At 37.1% G+C, this 13,616-nt stretch overlaps 3 protein-coding genes across 5 annotated transcripts; 2 read left to right on the forward strand and 1 right to left on the reverse strand.

Annotated features, from left to right (window-relative positions):
- Window positions 1-700: 700 nt before the first annotated feature.
- On the forward strand, window positions 701-6,541 carry LOC117930920. 3 transcript variants are annotated; one of them, XM_034851727.1, is made up of 13 exons: window positions 701-1,271; window positions 1,638-1,779; window positions 1,972-2,108; window positions 2,221-2,422; window positions 2,515-2,753; window positions 2,834-2,945; window positions 3,029-3,173; window positions 3,383-3,528; window positions 3,786-3,958; window positions 4,225-4,596; window positions 4,679-4,734; window positions 4,894-5,028; window positions 5,188-5,407. In XM_034851727.1, the coding sequence occupies exons 1-13, from the start codon at window positions 1,041-1,043 to the stop codon at window positions 5,306-5,308; spliced, it is 2,211 nt and encodes a 736-aa protein (XP_034707618.1). In that variant the 5' UTR covers window positions 701-1,040; the 3' UTR covers window positions 5,309-5,407. The 3 variants fall into 3 exon arrangements, with proteins under 3 accessions (XP_034707618.1, XP_034707616.1, XP_034707617.1); XM_034851725.1 differs by having other exon boundaries at window positions 722-1,271; window positions 4,894-5,096; window positions 5,188-6,541; XM_034851726.1 differs by lacking the exons at window positions 701-1,271; window positions 1,638-1,779 and having other exon boundaries at window positions 2,026-2,108; window positions 2,208-2,422; window positions 4,894-5,096; window positions 5,188-6,541.
- Window positions 1,764-8,156, reverse strand: LOC117930921 (putative fasciclin-like arabinogalactan protein 20). Its single transcript, XM_034851728.1, has 2 exons — window positions 6,857-8,156; window positions 1,764-1,812 (listed from the first exon to the last, which is right to left on the reverse strand). The coding sequence occupies exon 1, from the start codon at window positions 8,062-8,064 to the stop codon at window positions 6,889-6,891; it is 1,176 nt and encodes a 391-aa protein (XP_034707619.1). The 5' UTR covers window positions 8,065-8,156; the 3' UTR covers window positions 1,764-1,812; window positions 6,857-6,888.
- Window positions 8,157-12,281: 4,125 nt separating this feature from the next.
- Window positions 12,282-13,536, forward strand: LOC117929699 (ribonucleoside-diphosphate reductase small chain). Its single transcript, XM_034850079.1, is given in 2 exon segments — window positions 12,282-12,947; window positions 12,950-13,536. Coding segments are annotated over 2 exon segments (987 nt in total). The 5' UTR covers window positions 12,282-12,382; the 3' UTR covers window positions 13,372-13,536.
- Window positions 13,537-13,616: the final 80 nt, after the last annotated feature.

The raw sequence follows: 13,616 nt of genomic DNA on the forward strand, positions 1-13,616 counted from the left end.
TGGTAGCATTAACACATCACGTATGAGCATTTTTACCAATTACAATAATGCTTTCAGGAAATTTTTTTAAAAACGGCACTCAAAAAAGTATTTCTTCAAATATGATGAAAGTAGCTTTTGAGAAAATACTCTCACCCTCAAATTTTGGTTACTCCTAATTATTACATACTGTTTAGGTAATGTGAGATTCTTGAAAAGTAATTAAAAAAAGATGAGAGAAAAAAAAAATTAAGAAAATGATTTTCTTTTTGGAGGTATAATGAAAAATATAAAATAAAATTAGTCATAAATTTGCTTATTTTGAAATAATATATAAAAATAATTTATTAAGTTTAATTTTTTTTTAAATTTCCTTTTACTTTTTTTTTTTTAATTTTCTCTCATTTAAATTTTCTCTCAAAATTTTCAGACAATATTTGGTTTTGAAAAATTGAAGAGAAAATGCTAGAAAAAAAATAAAAATTTAACTTTAAATTTAATATATTATTTTATAATTATTTTAATTCACTTGTATATAAATATTAAATAATTTAAACATATTTTAATTTTAATTTTCTTTTTATAGTAAAACCAAATATAAGACTTTTTTTTAACTTTCTTTCATCTTACTCTCTTGGAAGGAAAAGTGTCTACTATATCATGGATGTAATGGACTGGGAAATTTGAGCCGAGTGTGAAGGCCGTTGAACAAAAAGGACAGCAAATGGGTGCCAACTCATAGAAAAAAAAGAAGAAAAGGAGTGCGAAACAACAGGCCTCGCCTCCATAATAAATACCCAAACTGCATTCAAGCTTCAGCTGAAGGAAGGGCAGTTAATGAGGAATGTGAACTACTTTAAACAAGCAGTTATGAGGCTGACACCAATGAGGTAGTGGTGGTTGCCCTTACTCTTTTCTCTGGTTTTTCTAGTAACAGCCATGAGTACACCACAATGGCCATATAATATCACTCTCAAACTTCTGCTTAATGCTTCCCAACAACCCTCTCTCCTGTCTTTTCTCCCTTCTTTCTCTCTTCATCTTGCTTTAATGCGAGTGAAATGCCTAGCAATTCCACAATGGGTCTGCTCCGCCTTCTTCTTCAACTCCATCTTTGTATTGCAGTGATGGTGGTAGGTACATTAAAGCCAGCAGAGTCGACTCTTGTCATTCGTTTTGATCAAGCTCCTCCGGCTAGATCAAGGTTCTCCACTGCTGTTTTTCGCTACTCTGTGGAGAGGCCAGATGGTTCTAATGCATGTAGGAATAATGGGTGTTCTATCTACTGTGAGGTGTGTTTGCTTTTGATCTTTTTCTCTTCCTGAGGGGAGAATGGTAATATGTGGGTGTTGTTAATATTTATTTGTTCTGCAGTTCATTCTGAAATGCACACCTTTATATCTTGCATCTGTTAGTGGGTTTCTACTACACCCTCACTGAAAATGTTTAGCTTGCAATTTCTTTATTTCTCCTTTGATTTCTGCAAGGTGGGCACATTGAAACTGCTGAGAATTTTGGATTTGTTCTAGATTTATCCCAATCGCACATCCAATTTCTATTTTATCAGCTATTAGTTGCGAAAATAGTATCTTCTCTGAGGTTTACAAACTTACCTTAATTCTTCCTTACTGATCCATTGAAAAATTGAACTTGGACAGCTTGATGGCCAGACATTGAGACCATGCCCTGCTGATACCATAGCACTGAAAAACTTGACCGTAAATCGTGAACATGAGTTCCTTCTCAAGATCACAACCCCAGACAGGGAGAGAAATTCATCAGCATATTCATGGTTCATCGGTAAGCACTGGTGTCCCTTTTGCACATTCATCCCTGCAAAACACCTTTGTCAGCCTAGAGTAGCTGGGTTATGAAGTATAATGTTGCCTGAAAGGCATAGACATGATCATGCGAAAAAGAAAAGAAAAACCAAGACAATTTTGTCAAACATGTTGCTAAAATCTAAAACCATGTTTGTTTCATATCTAACAGACACAATACCTCCAACTGCAACGATATTTAGCCATCAGAGTTACATGAATGCACAAAAAATATCCATTGATGTTATATTCAGTGAAGCATGTCCAGGACAGGGTGGCTTCAAGTGTGTGAACTCATCTAATTGTGATGTAAGTTGGTCTCTGGCTCAGCAATTTATTTGTCATCATGCTCTGTATGGTAGTTATAGGATCATACAAATTGAATTTTATTGCTTCAATAAAGTGCAGTTCTCTTTTGTAGGTCATCGTAAATGGTCCTGCCTCTATAAATACATCTTCACTGCGTATCATTAAACCGAAAATCAAATATAGCCTTGATATTATTCTCTCACCGAGAAGTATATATGCCCGCTTGATAATTGAAATGGCCGAGAATTTTTGTACAGATCAGGCTGGGAACCATTTTACAAGAACAAATGGTTCAGTTGTAGTTATTCACATAGGTGAGACATACTGGAGCCACTTTTTCCTTGGAGTGTTGATATCAAACCGACCTTTTGTGACACCTCTTCTTTGTATTTCATTGGATGCTTAGATAGAAGATCGGTGGAGGTAGATCTGTGGATGTCTGCTCCATCCTACATGTTGGAGATCAATGGGGTCCCTAGAACTATTCTTGCAACCAACAAAATTGAGGACTTGAATATTTTCTTGGACTTCAGCAAACCTGTTCTAAATTCAACAGAACAGATCCTAAAGGCATTGCATGTGAATTCGGGTAACCTCATAGCTGATCATGATAAAAGTGGTGGAAATCGCCGATTTGTTTTTAAAGTAAGCATCAAGCTTCAACTTTGTTAACAATATTTATGCACATAACTTTATATTTATGAGATCTACATTTCATACTGTAGCTCAAGAATATTATGAGGACTGAAATTATCACAATTGAACTACGGGCTAACTCAATAATTGGCAGGACAGGCGCTCCTGTCTCTGCTGCTGCCCCAGTTACATTTCTCTATGGTATGTTCTTCCAGAATTTATGCTCTCAAACATATCCCATTTCTTCTTTCTTGTTGGAGCTAATTGATGATTTTGTCTCCTAGATTCCACAGAGCCTGCTGTAGGGCTAAGTACAAACTCACCAATGGTTACAAAGCAGTCCTACATCAATGTGATAGTTGAGTTCACAAAACCAGTTTTTGGATTTGAGGCCTCCATAGTAAAAGTGGAAGGTGGGAGAGTTACAAGGCAGGTGCATAGAACAACTCCTAATCTACTGAAAAATTTGTACTATTACTGATAATAACATCACGTTAGCTTGTGATATAAACATAGGAGAAATGAGGAGAAATTCTAATGAAAAATATATGCAGATTTTTTTTTTTATTCTCTTAGTCGTTTCCTTGTTGATCAACAATTATATTTATGGGTCATGGCTTTTGTTTGTGTTTGTGTAGGTTTAAGGAACTTTCAAGAGCTCTATACTCTTTGACAGTTTTGTCATTATCACACAATGAAGTGTCAGTTACCGTCCCTGCAGGAAAAGTAAATGACATTTCAGGAAATCGAAATTTAGCTTCTAACAGGCTTGAAGTGAAGCATTGTGCGGGCACAATTTCTTTCCCCTTTTTCAGATATTATAATTACTCCTCGCCAACATGTTAATTATTTTTATCTTGCTGGATTTCAAATTTTTATGGTTGGGAAATGGAAAATGTTTTCTTTTAGAAAAATGTTGATAGCATGCTAAATTTTCTTGACAATATTTTGTCTTCAAAAAGGAATTAAGAAAGTGGCCAGTGTGCATACCAATTTGTATGGCTGCTTGGTTCCTTGCTTCTAATTCTTTGGCTGATACAGACTTGGTGCCTGAAATATCGATTGCATTCCACTCCTTTGTGACTGCCGGAGTATTAGCAACATCACTGGCAGCTGCTGTTCTTTCGCTCTCCTCTGCAAATCTTGGAGCAGTAGGCACTCTTGCCACTGGGAGTACCAACATTATTGTTTCCAATCCATCAATGAACCTACATGTAAGATTCACAGGCTAAGTCTCCCAAAAAATCCAAGAAACCGAGTTCTACATTTTCTGTGCACCACATATTTTATGTCCTCTGAAATTGATATCATTTGCTCTTAGAAATTGATATTGAAGGTTTTTCTTTTGGCTATACCCCAAGAGCTTTACTCTTTTCCCTAAATGTTTTACCTGCATGACATTCAAATTTGGGATGGTCGAAATCCTTTCCCTTGCAATCATTCTAGTTCAGTTTCAGTACCTAAAAATCTTCCATGACAGGGGATGGTGGGGCATCTACAAGTGTTTGTCCTCTCAGACTGGTTCTCAGTTGGTCTGCCAATTGAATATTCTGAGACAACAAAAGGTCTTAGGTGGCTTATACCTCGTGAAAAGCTTCCATGGAAAAAGGAAAACCCTTCAATCTGGCCAAATCATTTTTTCTTGGCTGAAAAGAAGCTTGCAATGGAATTTAGTAGCTTCTCTGTTGCACTTCCTTCTCCTGAAAGGGCTTACCATTCAGTTGACTTCAACTTACAATTTCCGGCTACGACTGGTCCCAAGGTCAGTTGGTTCAGAGAGCACAATATAAGCATGGAGAATATAGCTTATGGATCACCACTAAATTTCAGCGAATATTTGATTTATTTCCTGGTGAGTATTTCCTCAATTCGGATAATGCTCTATTTCAATGATTTATACGGGCTTCAGGATGGCTGAATCATGTTTCTTGCAGAGAGGAGAACCATTGTCAGCTAACAATGTTGTCAAAAGAATGGAGAATTACAAAGGGTGGCTCTACTTTCCCCTTCTGTGGTTTGGAGTTTGAATGTTCAAATGAAATCTCTCCCCTGATTGCTGGACACTATGAACAATAAGAAATAAGAGCTAATGTCCTTTAAATAATCTGTAATTTAGTGATAGAACTAGTCTAAATTATTCTCTCAACAGGTGGGAAGACTTGGAGATGAACTTGTTCTGGCTTGGTGTTGGAGGAGGGAGTTTAATTATAATCCATATTCTGATATTAATTTTCCTAAGACGGAGGACTGGAACATCAGCTCATGGGATACTTTCTGTACCCAGGTTTGAGCTCTTTCTTCTAATTCTTATGCTGCCTTGTATATCTCAATCTTCAGCATTTGTCATCAGAGGTAAGAAATTATTTTTATGCCTTTTTTTTTTAAAAGATTTTAATCAATTTACTTCAAGGTTTTGTGAACTCAAAACTACTATAATTTGCAGGTGGTACAACAGGGGGAATAATCGTTGGGGCTCTTTTACTAGCAATCCCTGCTGCCCTTATTTTCTCAGTGTGCCTCTTTCTTATAGTTGCAATCTTCTCTGGCAGTTTTGCTCAGTATAAAGAGGTTAGGCATACAGGCACAAAGGAAGAAGGATGGTGTAGTAAACTATGGGTCTCTATCGCTGGGAGGTCCACCACTGGAAAGTGGTTCTATAGGGAAGGACTGCCTTCAACTTTCCTCCAGCGATTTGGGATTCTGTTTGAGAGTCAGAAGGGTCCTCCACTGCTTGTCTTGGTGGATCAGAATGACCTGAGCAGCTTACCTAAGTGGACTGAAAGCGGGCAAAGTGGGATTGGAAGAATGAGAGCTCTGAGTTCAGATGACAGCAATGAAGAAACCAAAATTCCCATGTCGAAGAGGCTCTTGGGATGCGCCAGATCCTCCTATATCATTTTCGATCTTTTAAGGAGAGTTACACTTGGCATAATATCTGGAGCTTACTCATCGCATGGATCAAGCCAAAGCCTCATTGCATTGTCAATCACCTTGGCACAATTCCTGTATCTGTTTACTCTAAAACCATATATCAGAAGGGGAGTCCACATAGCGGAGTGTGTCTCCCTCTTGTGTGAGGCAGGCATCTTTGGCTTATCTTTCAGCATGGTTGGCTCAAATCCAAATCAGGAAAGGACTGTGGGATTTGTGATGTTGGCTCTCCTTTTCCTTACCTTCTCTTCTCAGCTTGTCAATGAATGGTATGCTCTGATGAAATGCCTTCTGAGACTCTCACAGCCTCAAAAGAATTCATTCAAGCTTGGGTTGAAATGTGCTGCTCAGGGTCTTGTCCTGCCCTTCCTCCCAAGAAAGCATTGGTGGACAATAATACCTCTATCTTCCCAACCTAAAACGGGCCCAGCTGAGCCATTAAGTTGCATGACTGCAACAGTTGTCCCTGTTCTCAGTCCTGGTTCACCCTTTAACGCTAATCAAACAAAAGCTTCTACAGCTGCAGATACAATCCTCAATGGGCAGAGAGCAGAAGGTAAACAGCCAAAGGGAGTTAAATTGGAATCAAAAAGTGAGATGAGGAAGCTAAGGGAGTTGGCGAGGGCTAGTTTCTCAGGAAATCCAAAGGGTGAGGAAGGCAGTACAAGCTATGCTCCTAAACTGCAGTGTTTCTCAGGAGAAGCTTCTTCATCTCAACCCTCCTTTTGGAAAGGCAGACTCTGATGTATAAATTTGTAGGGCACATAGCTTTCGGGGTTATCCTAATACATTTTTTTTGTTCTCCTAGACACGCATTACAACTTCTGATAATCATCTTAATTTTTCAGTCCGCTATTCCAGCTTTATCCATGTGACTAATGAAGCTAGTTTTCCAGATGGACCAAGTTTTCTTACATCTCTAACAGAGAAACAGAAAACACAAATGCACAATCCCCAAAAAGAATTAAAGAAATTAAACAAAAAATGCCTCAACCTGGAACTAAAATCTGCTTCTCAAGTCTCACTATCAAGCACAAAGAGCAACGAGTTCTAGACATCCATTTTCAGATGATAAAACTGCTCTGAATCTATCCATTTACGATTGTATGTTGATGCTTGACTAAACTTTATGTTCAGAAAAGAACTCATGGCTTGCAAGATGAAGGCCATGCTTTCAGTACCTGATGCTGATACATAGAAAAGTTGTGATCGTTCATGGTATTGAGTTTTCGCCATAGTCAGGTGCATTCTCTTCAACATTGTCATTGAATGCAAAGAAGGAACCCTCCTTGGCATTCTCTTCAACATTGTCGTTGAATGCAAAGAAGGAACCTTCCTTCAAGTCTTGCTTTATTGACGAGGTAACCAACTGATCTAGGCCATGGACGACAAGCCAATTGCAACAAAACATGTCCATAAAAAGGATCGGAATGCCATTGAGAGCAAGGATATCACCAAACCTAGTGATTTTGATTCTAAAATCTTCTGAAAATGTGGGCAACATTGCTCCAGCTTCGAGCCCAGACATTACCTTCCATGGCAGCCAACCAGGAACAACGTGTTGCCGAAACATCACCGAGTAATCACTGAAATTCTTAGTGTGTTCCTCGATTGATTCATCAACAGGCGCAAAGATCGTCACACTCGTCCCATCTCCAAACCCTGTCAGTTGCATATCCATAAATGCTGCCATTTTCGAATAGCCCCTGGACCTCAACAGATCTGAAGCTTCGCCAAAACAGTCGAAATCCTCAAAACTAGACGTTTCTTGCTCGAAGAAATCATTGCGTCCAGGGCACTGTTCAGGAACCGAATTCGAATAAATCCTGAAAGAAGGATCGAAGAACTCATCCACTCCATATATAACCACTGATCCTGCATCGTAAACAGTCAATTCATTGACTGTAACATTGTTGATCGACAACAGAGCATCGACATCCGAAGTAGTGACAATCAACGAGCGGTTCAACAGCATCGTCGGTATGCTTGTGCCGTAGGGCAGAGCTTTGAGGTCCTCAAGGGAGAGTCTCTGTGGCAACGTGTGGTATTGTAACAGAAAAAGAGGAGGCTGACCTGATCGAACGAAAGCCGAATCGGAAGGAGCGAAGACGGTAGCAGTGGGGGATTGGAGGAGCAGGGTTTGGAAGACGGTTTGGAGATTAAGAGCCATAGAGAGGTAGCCGGAGTCGGAGAGGACGTCGGCGGCGTCGACGATGGTTTCGGGGAATAAAAGAGCGGAGGAGGATGATATAGAGAGGGAGAGGAGGATGAGGGAGAAGAGGAGAGAGGTCGCCATTGCTGAATTGTTTCGAGGCTTCTTCTTGGTTGCACAATAGTGCGGGAAAATGAAGTGTGTTTGGGTGATGTTTCGTTTCAGCGGTTGAAGCATTTCTGCGTCGCAGACATTAGAGCCCGCTTCCGATTGATTCTTTGTGATTTTGACGTAACTGGAAGTCCACAGATCAGATGGATAGAGTTTGTGATGGGAGCGACCGTTTTCCACAGTGGATATCAGCGGTCTTCCGGTCTCCATCAGGATGGGCTTTCCGGCTTTGGTGTTTCCTATATGACCTGCCGGTCGATCAAATTATTTCAAGGGAATAAAAAAGGCTGATTATTGAAAATAAAATAAAATTGTAGCTACCAACCAGGTTTTTGTTCCCAAAATACCATCCATATTGTGGCATGGGTGATCCAGTCAAACACTGATTGTCGAATTTATGATATCAAAGCAAAATTTGTAACGTGATTCTACTATTACAACGTAGCTTTTGCCCAATCAAAAGAACATTAACAAAAATCTATGATGGTATAGTGATTATAGGTATCATACAAATAGTCAGTGTGTTTGGTAATCAAGAGAGAAAATAGTGTGAATTGATGAGATGATGATGACAATGTGAGATAATGAAATATTATAAATAAAAATTAAGAAAATTTGATTTAAATGAATAAATGAAATTAGCCAAAATTAGAATAAAATCAAATTCATTGTAAATCAATTTTTACGGTGAAAAGGTCATTGAGATGTATTACTTATCTAAAGTTAGGTTGCAAATTTTAAAATCCTACCTAAGTCGATATTTGATTTAAATTTAAATTTAGATCCAATTAATTCTAATATTAGGAATTTGAAATACTTTGATTCATTATTCACAATTAAGCTCAATTCATCTTTAATTACTTTCTAATAAGTCTTATAATTAAACTACACAATTTCACTAATCCAATATTTAACATCCACTTATTCAATTAGCTTCAAGTGATTAATTTAGCATGGACATTGACTCTAAATCTTTTTTTTTCCTCTCGGAAAAACGAAATCTAATTACTTATATTTGTGATCTAATGAGAAAAAGAAGGAAAATAAAAAAAAAAAAGTGTAAGAAAATTTTATTATAAAACTTTTTTGCAAATATTTAATAAAAAAATAAAAGATAAAAAAGTTTAAAATAAAATATTTAAATGAGTGTTTCAAACTCTTATTTACAAACCAAGGTAAAGTGGATATTTGACATCATCGAGACTATTTAGAATATTATCTCATAATCAAATATTCTAAATGAAAGTTTATAATTTGAATTAAAGCGAATTGATGGTAAAATTTCACACGGGCATGTGAAAATGTTTCAAACATATTCCTTAGCCCTCGTAGCATCTTGGCTTCTAGTTCATTTGACATGCTCATGACCAAATTCACATGATAGTACGAAATAACTATTTCATCCATTTTTTTATTTGTTATTGTCCCAATTTCATTACTTATACAAATTTAAGCATTTTGTCCATCACCAACATCATCTTCGCTATCTTCTTATGAGCTTAGTTCTCTTCATACACAATTCAATATCAATTGCACCTTAAAGTCACTCTACAACTCACAAAAAAAATAAAAAATTGTTATGATCATTGCAAAAGCGTCAATATATTAATTGAGTGTTTGTGAGGTATGATTACTACTAAAATACATGAAATATACAATAATTGACACTAATATTATGCACTTTTTGAGTAATAATAAACTATTTAATGCATTTTTAACAACTAATGATCCTAATGCATGAAAATATTGCATTTATTTGAAAAACATTTCCAATAAGTTTTTAGGGACCAACAGTTGTTTGGTTTTACAATCTTTTTATAGAATTTATATATTCTTTCTTAAAATTATGTATGACCCTCGCAACTAAAAGAACACTCAAATTCTCTCTTTAATATTTGTATGATAGAAGGTGAAAGTATACAAGAGCATGTCAAGTGGTTCAATATGATTCTAGTATAAGTAGAGGGCTATGGCGGTGTTACAAAGATTTCCTTTAAATAATGATTGCCAACAAGTTTAGATTTGTATTGATCATTGCATAAGAAGCCATCTAGTATCAAGGAAATGTTTACCAAAGTGTACAAGTATGCCAACTAGGTGGCATCTCTTCAAAACTTTGGTTTGTCTAGAAAAGCAAAGACGACAACCAAAGACTCTAGAAAGTTGTTAGTCAAACTCCTAGGTTTTATGGACATCTAATATATAACACCCTAAGAACAATGGGAAGTGGAGAGTATTTACGGACCATCTTAATAAGGTGTGGATGTTACTATGGGATGCTATTGTTAATGTTGGATTTTAAAAGTTGTCTTTAATAGATGCATATTCAAGATATAATTAAAATGGATCCCCTCCATATTGAAAAGACTATCTTTATCACACATAAGAGAATATACTATTATTTGGTTATGCCATTTGGAATGTTAGAGTAGCTTACGAATGACTTGTTCTCTAAAATGCTTGAGGGACTGCTGAGGAAAAGTATGGAAGCTTACAATGAGGCAATTCTAGTGAAAAGAAAAGATAAGCGCATTGTGATGACTTGTAAGCTACTTTTAATACATTGCTCTAGAATTGAATGAAATTAAACTTAAAAACATGTGTGTTTAGAGTTTAACGGAAAGTTTCTAGGCTATCTAATCAACCAATACAAAATTGATATGGATCAGATACATACAAAAGCTATAATAGAATTGCCTTCTCCAATAACTCTTAAAAATGTGCAATGATTAATTAGCTAATTGTTGCTAGTCCACCAACTTTGTCAGACCTTAATTGGAGAGAGCATCAATTGATGACTAAATTGATTAGATCAACCAATTCAGTGTGGTTTTTAAACCATTGGGTATTAGATGAAAGTCATAGGCTTGAGTTATAGGAGTTCCACATAGGAGAAGGTATTATCAGGGTGGAATTGATAGAGGAAGGATTGTTGTTTTCAAGAAAAAAAAAATAGTTTTGCTAAAAAAAAAGACCAATATAGTTTGTTTTAACTCATAAACAAAGTTCTACTAATAACTAAAACCACAATAGTGAATTGTAGTTTAGTTATTAATAAAAGTGCAGTCTTTAAGTTTGCAACTTTATCAATAACTAGGATCGCAACACAAAACTATGGTTATGTTTTTAACTAAAACCTCATGGTTATAATTTTATATTAATATAAATATATATAATAATTTTATATTTATATATATATATATATATATATATATATATATATATATATATATGACCTATTAGATTAATTAAATTGTTTTATTTTACCAATTTTATAATATATATTTTAAATAATTTAACATATCATATTTATCAATAAATGAATAATTGATTGATATTTTTATGATGGATAGTAAATTTTTTGAGTTATTATAAATTGAACAAGATTAATAAATTATTTGATTCATTAGAACATAAAATTGCATGTAAAAAGAGAGTTATGTGAATTTTTGTTCAAGAATTTTTACTAGGTTTTTTCTATTTATTTTTATTTTGTTTATTTTTAATTGTTCAATTTATTTATTAGTTTATTTGTCAACTCTAATATTAATAACTAGAAACGCATTCACGAGTTAGGTTTCTAGAACTACGACTCGCAGTGCAACTCACAATTACGGTATTGTTAATCCAAAAAGAGAAATGACTAATTGCGATTTGTTCATAATGGCATTTGGTGCTGCGCCTGGCGAGTGATCAGGACAACAGCACGACCGTGTTACCTTTTAAGGCCGAAGGAAAAAACAAAGGCAGAAATAATGACGCCAACCTGGTTCCCGCCAAATTCTGAACTTCAAGATAACCCTCCAAAATCAAATGCCTTTGGCTTCCCTCCCAAGCTTCGCCTCCCAAATATTTTATAGGTTACATTTGGACAAATTTTCAAAAAAATTCAATACCCCTCAACTTCCGCGGCAATCTTTTAAGGTTTCCCTGAATTTCCAATAAAACCAGGCATTTATCTTAAATTAACGTTGCTCTTTTACTTTCTACTGTGTAATGGCGAATTCAAAAGAAGAATTTATTGGTAATCACATAAAAATTTAAATTTACTGTCACGCCCTTAAGGGTCACTGTCCGCTAGCGGCGACTAACCCACCGGGGCCCAGTAAGCTCTATCACCCAATGAAATTTCGCCATGTCACATTATGAAGAACGGTTTAAGGCCTTCTCTCCAAACAAAATTGCGAAACGGCCCTTACCCCTTGGGTTCATTCTTCCGCAAGCTTCTCAGAAAAAAAAAATTCAAATCACCCGCTCAGATTTCAAACTTGAAACTATCCTATTATACCCTCTCTTCCTCCTTATAAAATCCACATAGCCCTGCAAATCTCTCAGCAACCCACCATCAATTTTCTCTTCAAACTGTCCAGTCCTCCTATAAGAAATGCCTTCGATTCCTGAAGAGCCCTTGCTCGCTCCTAACCCAGATCGGTTCTGTATGTTCCCGATTCAGTACCCTGAAGTCTGGGAAATGTACAAGAAGGCCGAGGCGTCGTTTTGGACCGCCGAGGAAGTCGACCTCTCTCAGGACCAGCGTCAATGGGAAAACCTCACCAGCGACGAGAAGCACTTCATCAGTCATATCCTTGCCTTCTTCGCCGCTTCTGACGGAATCGTCCTCGAAAACCTCGCCGGAAGGTTCATGAAGGAGGTCCAGGTCGCCGAGGCTCGTGCCTTCTATGGATTTCAGATTGCCATTGAAAACATCCACTCTGAGATGTACAGTCTGTTGTTAGAATCGTATATCAAGGATCCAAAGGAGAAAAACAGGCTCTTTCACGCAATCGATACCATCCCCTGTGTGGCGAAGAAAGCCCAGTGGGCTCTCCGATGGATCGACGGCTCCGAAACCTTTGCCGAACGCCTGCTCGCATTCGCCTGCGTGGAAGGCATCTTCTTCTCCGGAAGCTTCTGCTCGATATTCTGGCTAAAGAAACGCGGTCTCATGCCGGATTAACTTTCTCGAATGAGTTAATCTCGCGAGACGAGGGCTTACACTGCGACTTCGCGTGCTTACTCTACAGCCTACTTAGGAATAAACTAAGCGAGGAGAGAGTGAAGGCAATCGTCGCCGACTCGGTGGATATAGAAAGAGAGTTCGTCTGCGACGCGTTACCGTGCGCTCTAGTGGGGATGAACAGTGCTCTAATGAGCCAATACATCGAATTCGTTGCCGATCGCCTGCTCGGCGCCTTGGGTTACGGGAAGATGTACAACGTTTCGAATCCGTTCGACTGGATGGAACTAATCTCTTTGCAGGGAAAGACCAACTTCTTCGAGAAGAGGGTTGGGGAGTACCAGAAGGCTTCAGTGATGTCGAGCTTGAACGGTGACGGCGATACCCACGTCTTCAAGATGGATGAAGATTTCTGATCTAGGGTTGTTGTTGACTTGTTTATGTAACTTTGGGGGTTACTTTAGTTTGTTTTTTCAAATTTCTTTCGAGAAATTATATTAAAGTATAAGATTTGGTGACTTCTTATTTAACCGGTTCATATGGCTATGGATTTCGAGGCTGTATAGTAGTTGAATTGTTTTTATTTTTTAGTTACCTGGATTTTGTCCATGAAATAATCAAATTAGAAATGATGTATTTTTAATTGCTTTTTCTGTTGGGA

The sequence above is a fragment of the Vitis riparia genome, chromosome 14, assembly GCF_004353265.1.
Source record: "Vitis riparia cultivar Riparia Gloire de Montpellier isolate 1030 chromosome 14, EGFV_Vit.rip_1.0, whole genome shotgun sequence".
Classification (NCBI taxonomy): Eukaryota; Viridiplantae; Streptophyta; class Magnoliopsida; order Vitales; family Vitaceae; genus Vitis; species Vitis riparia.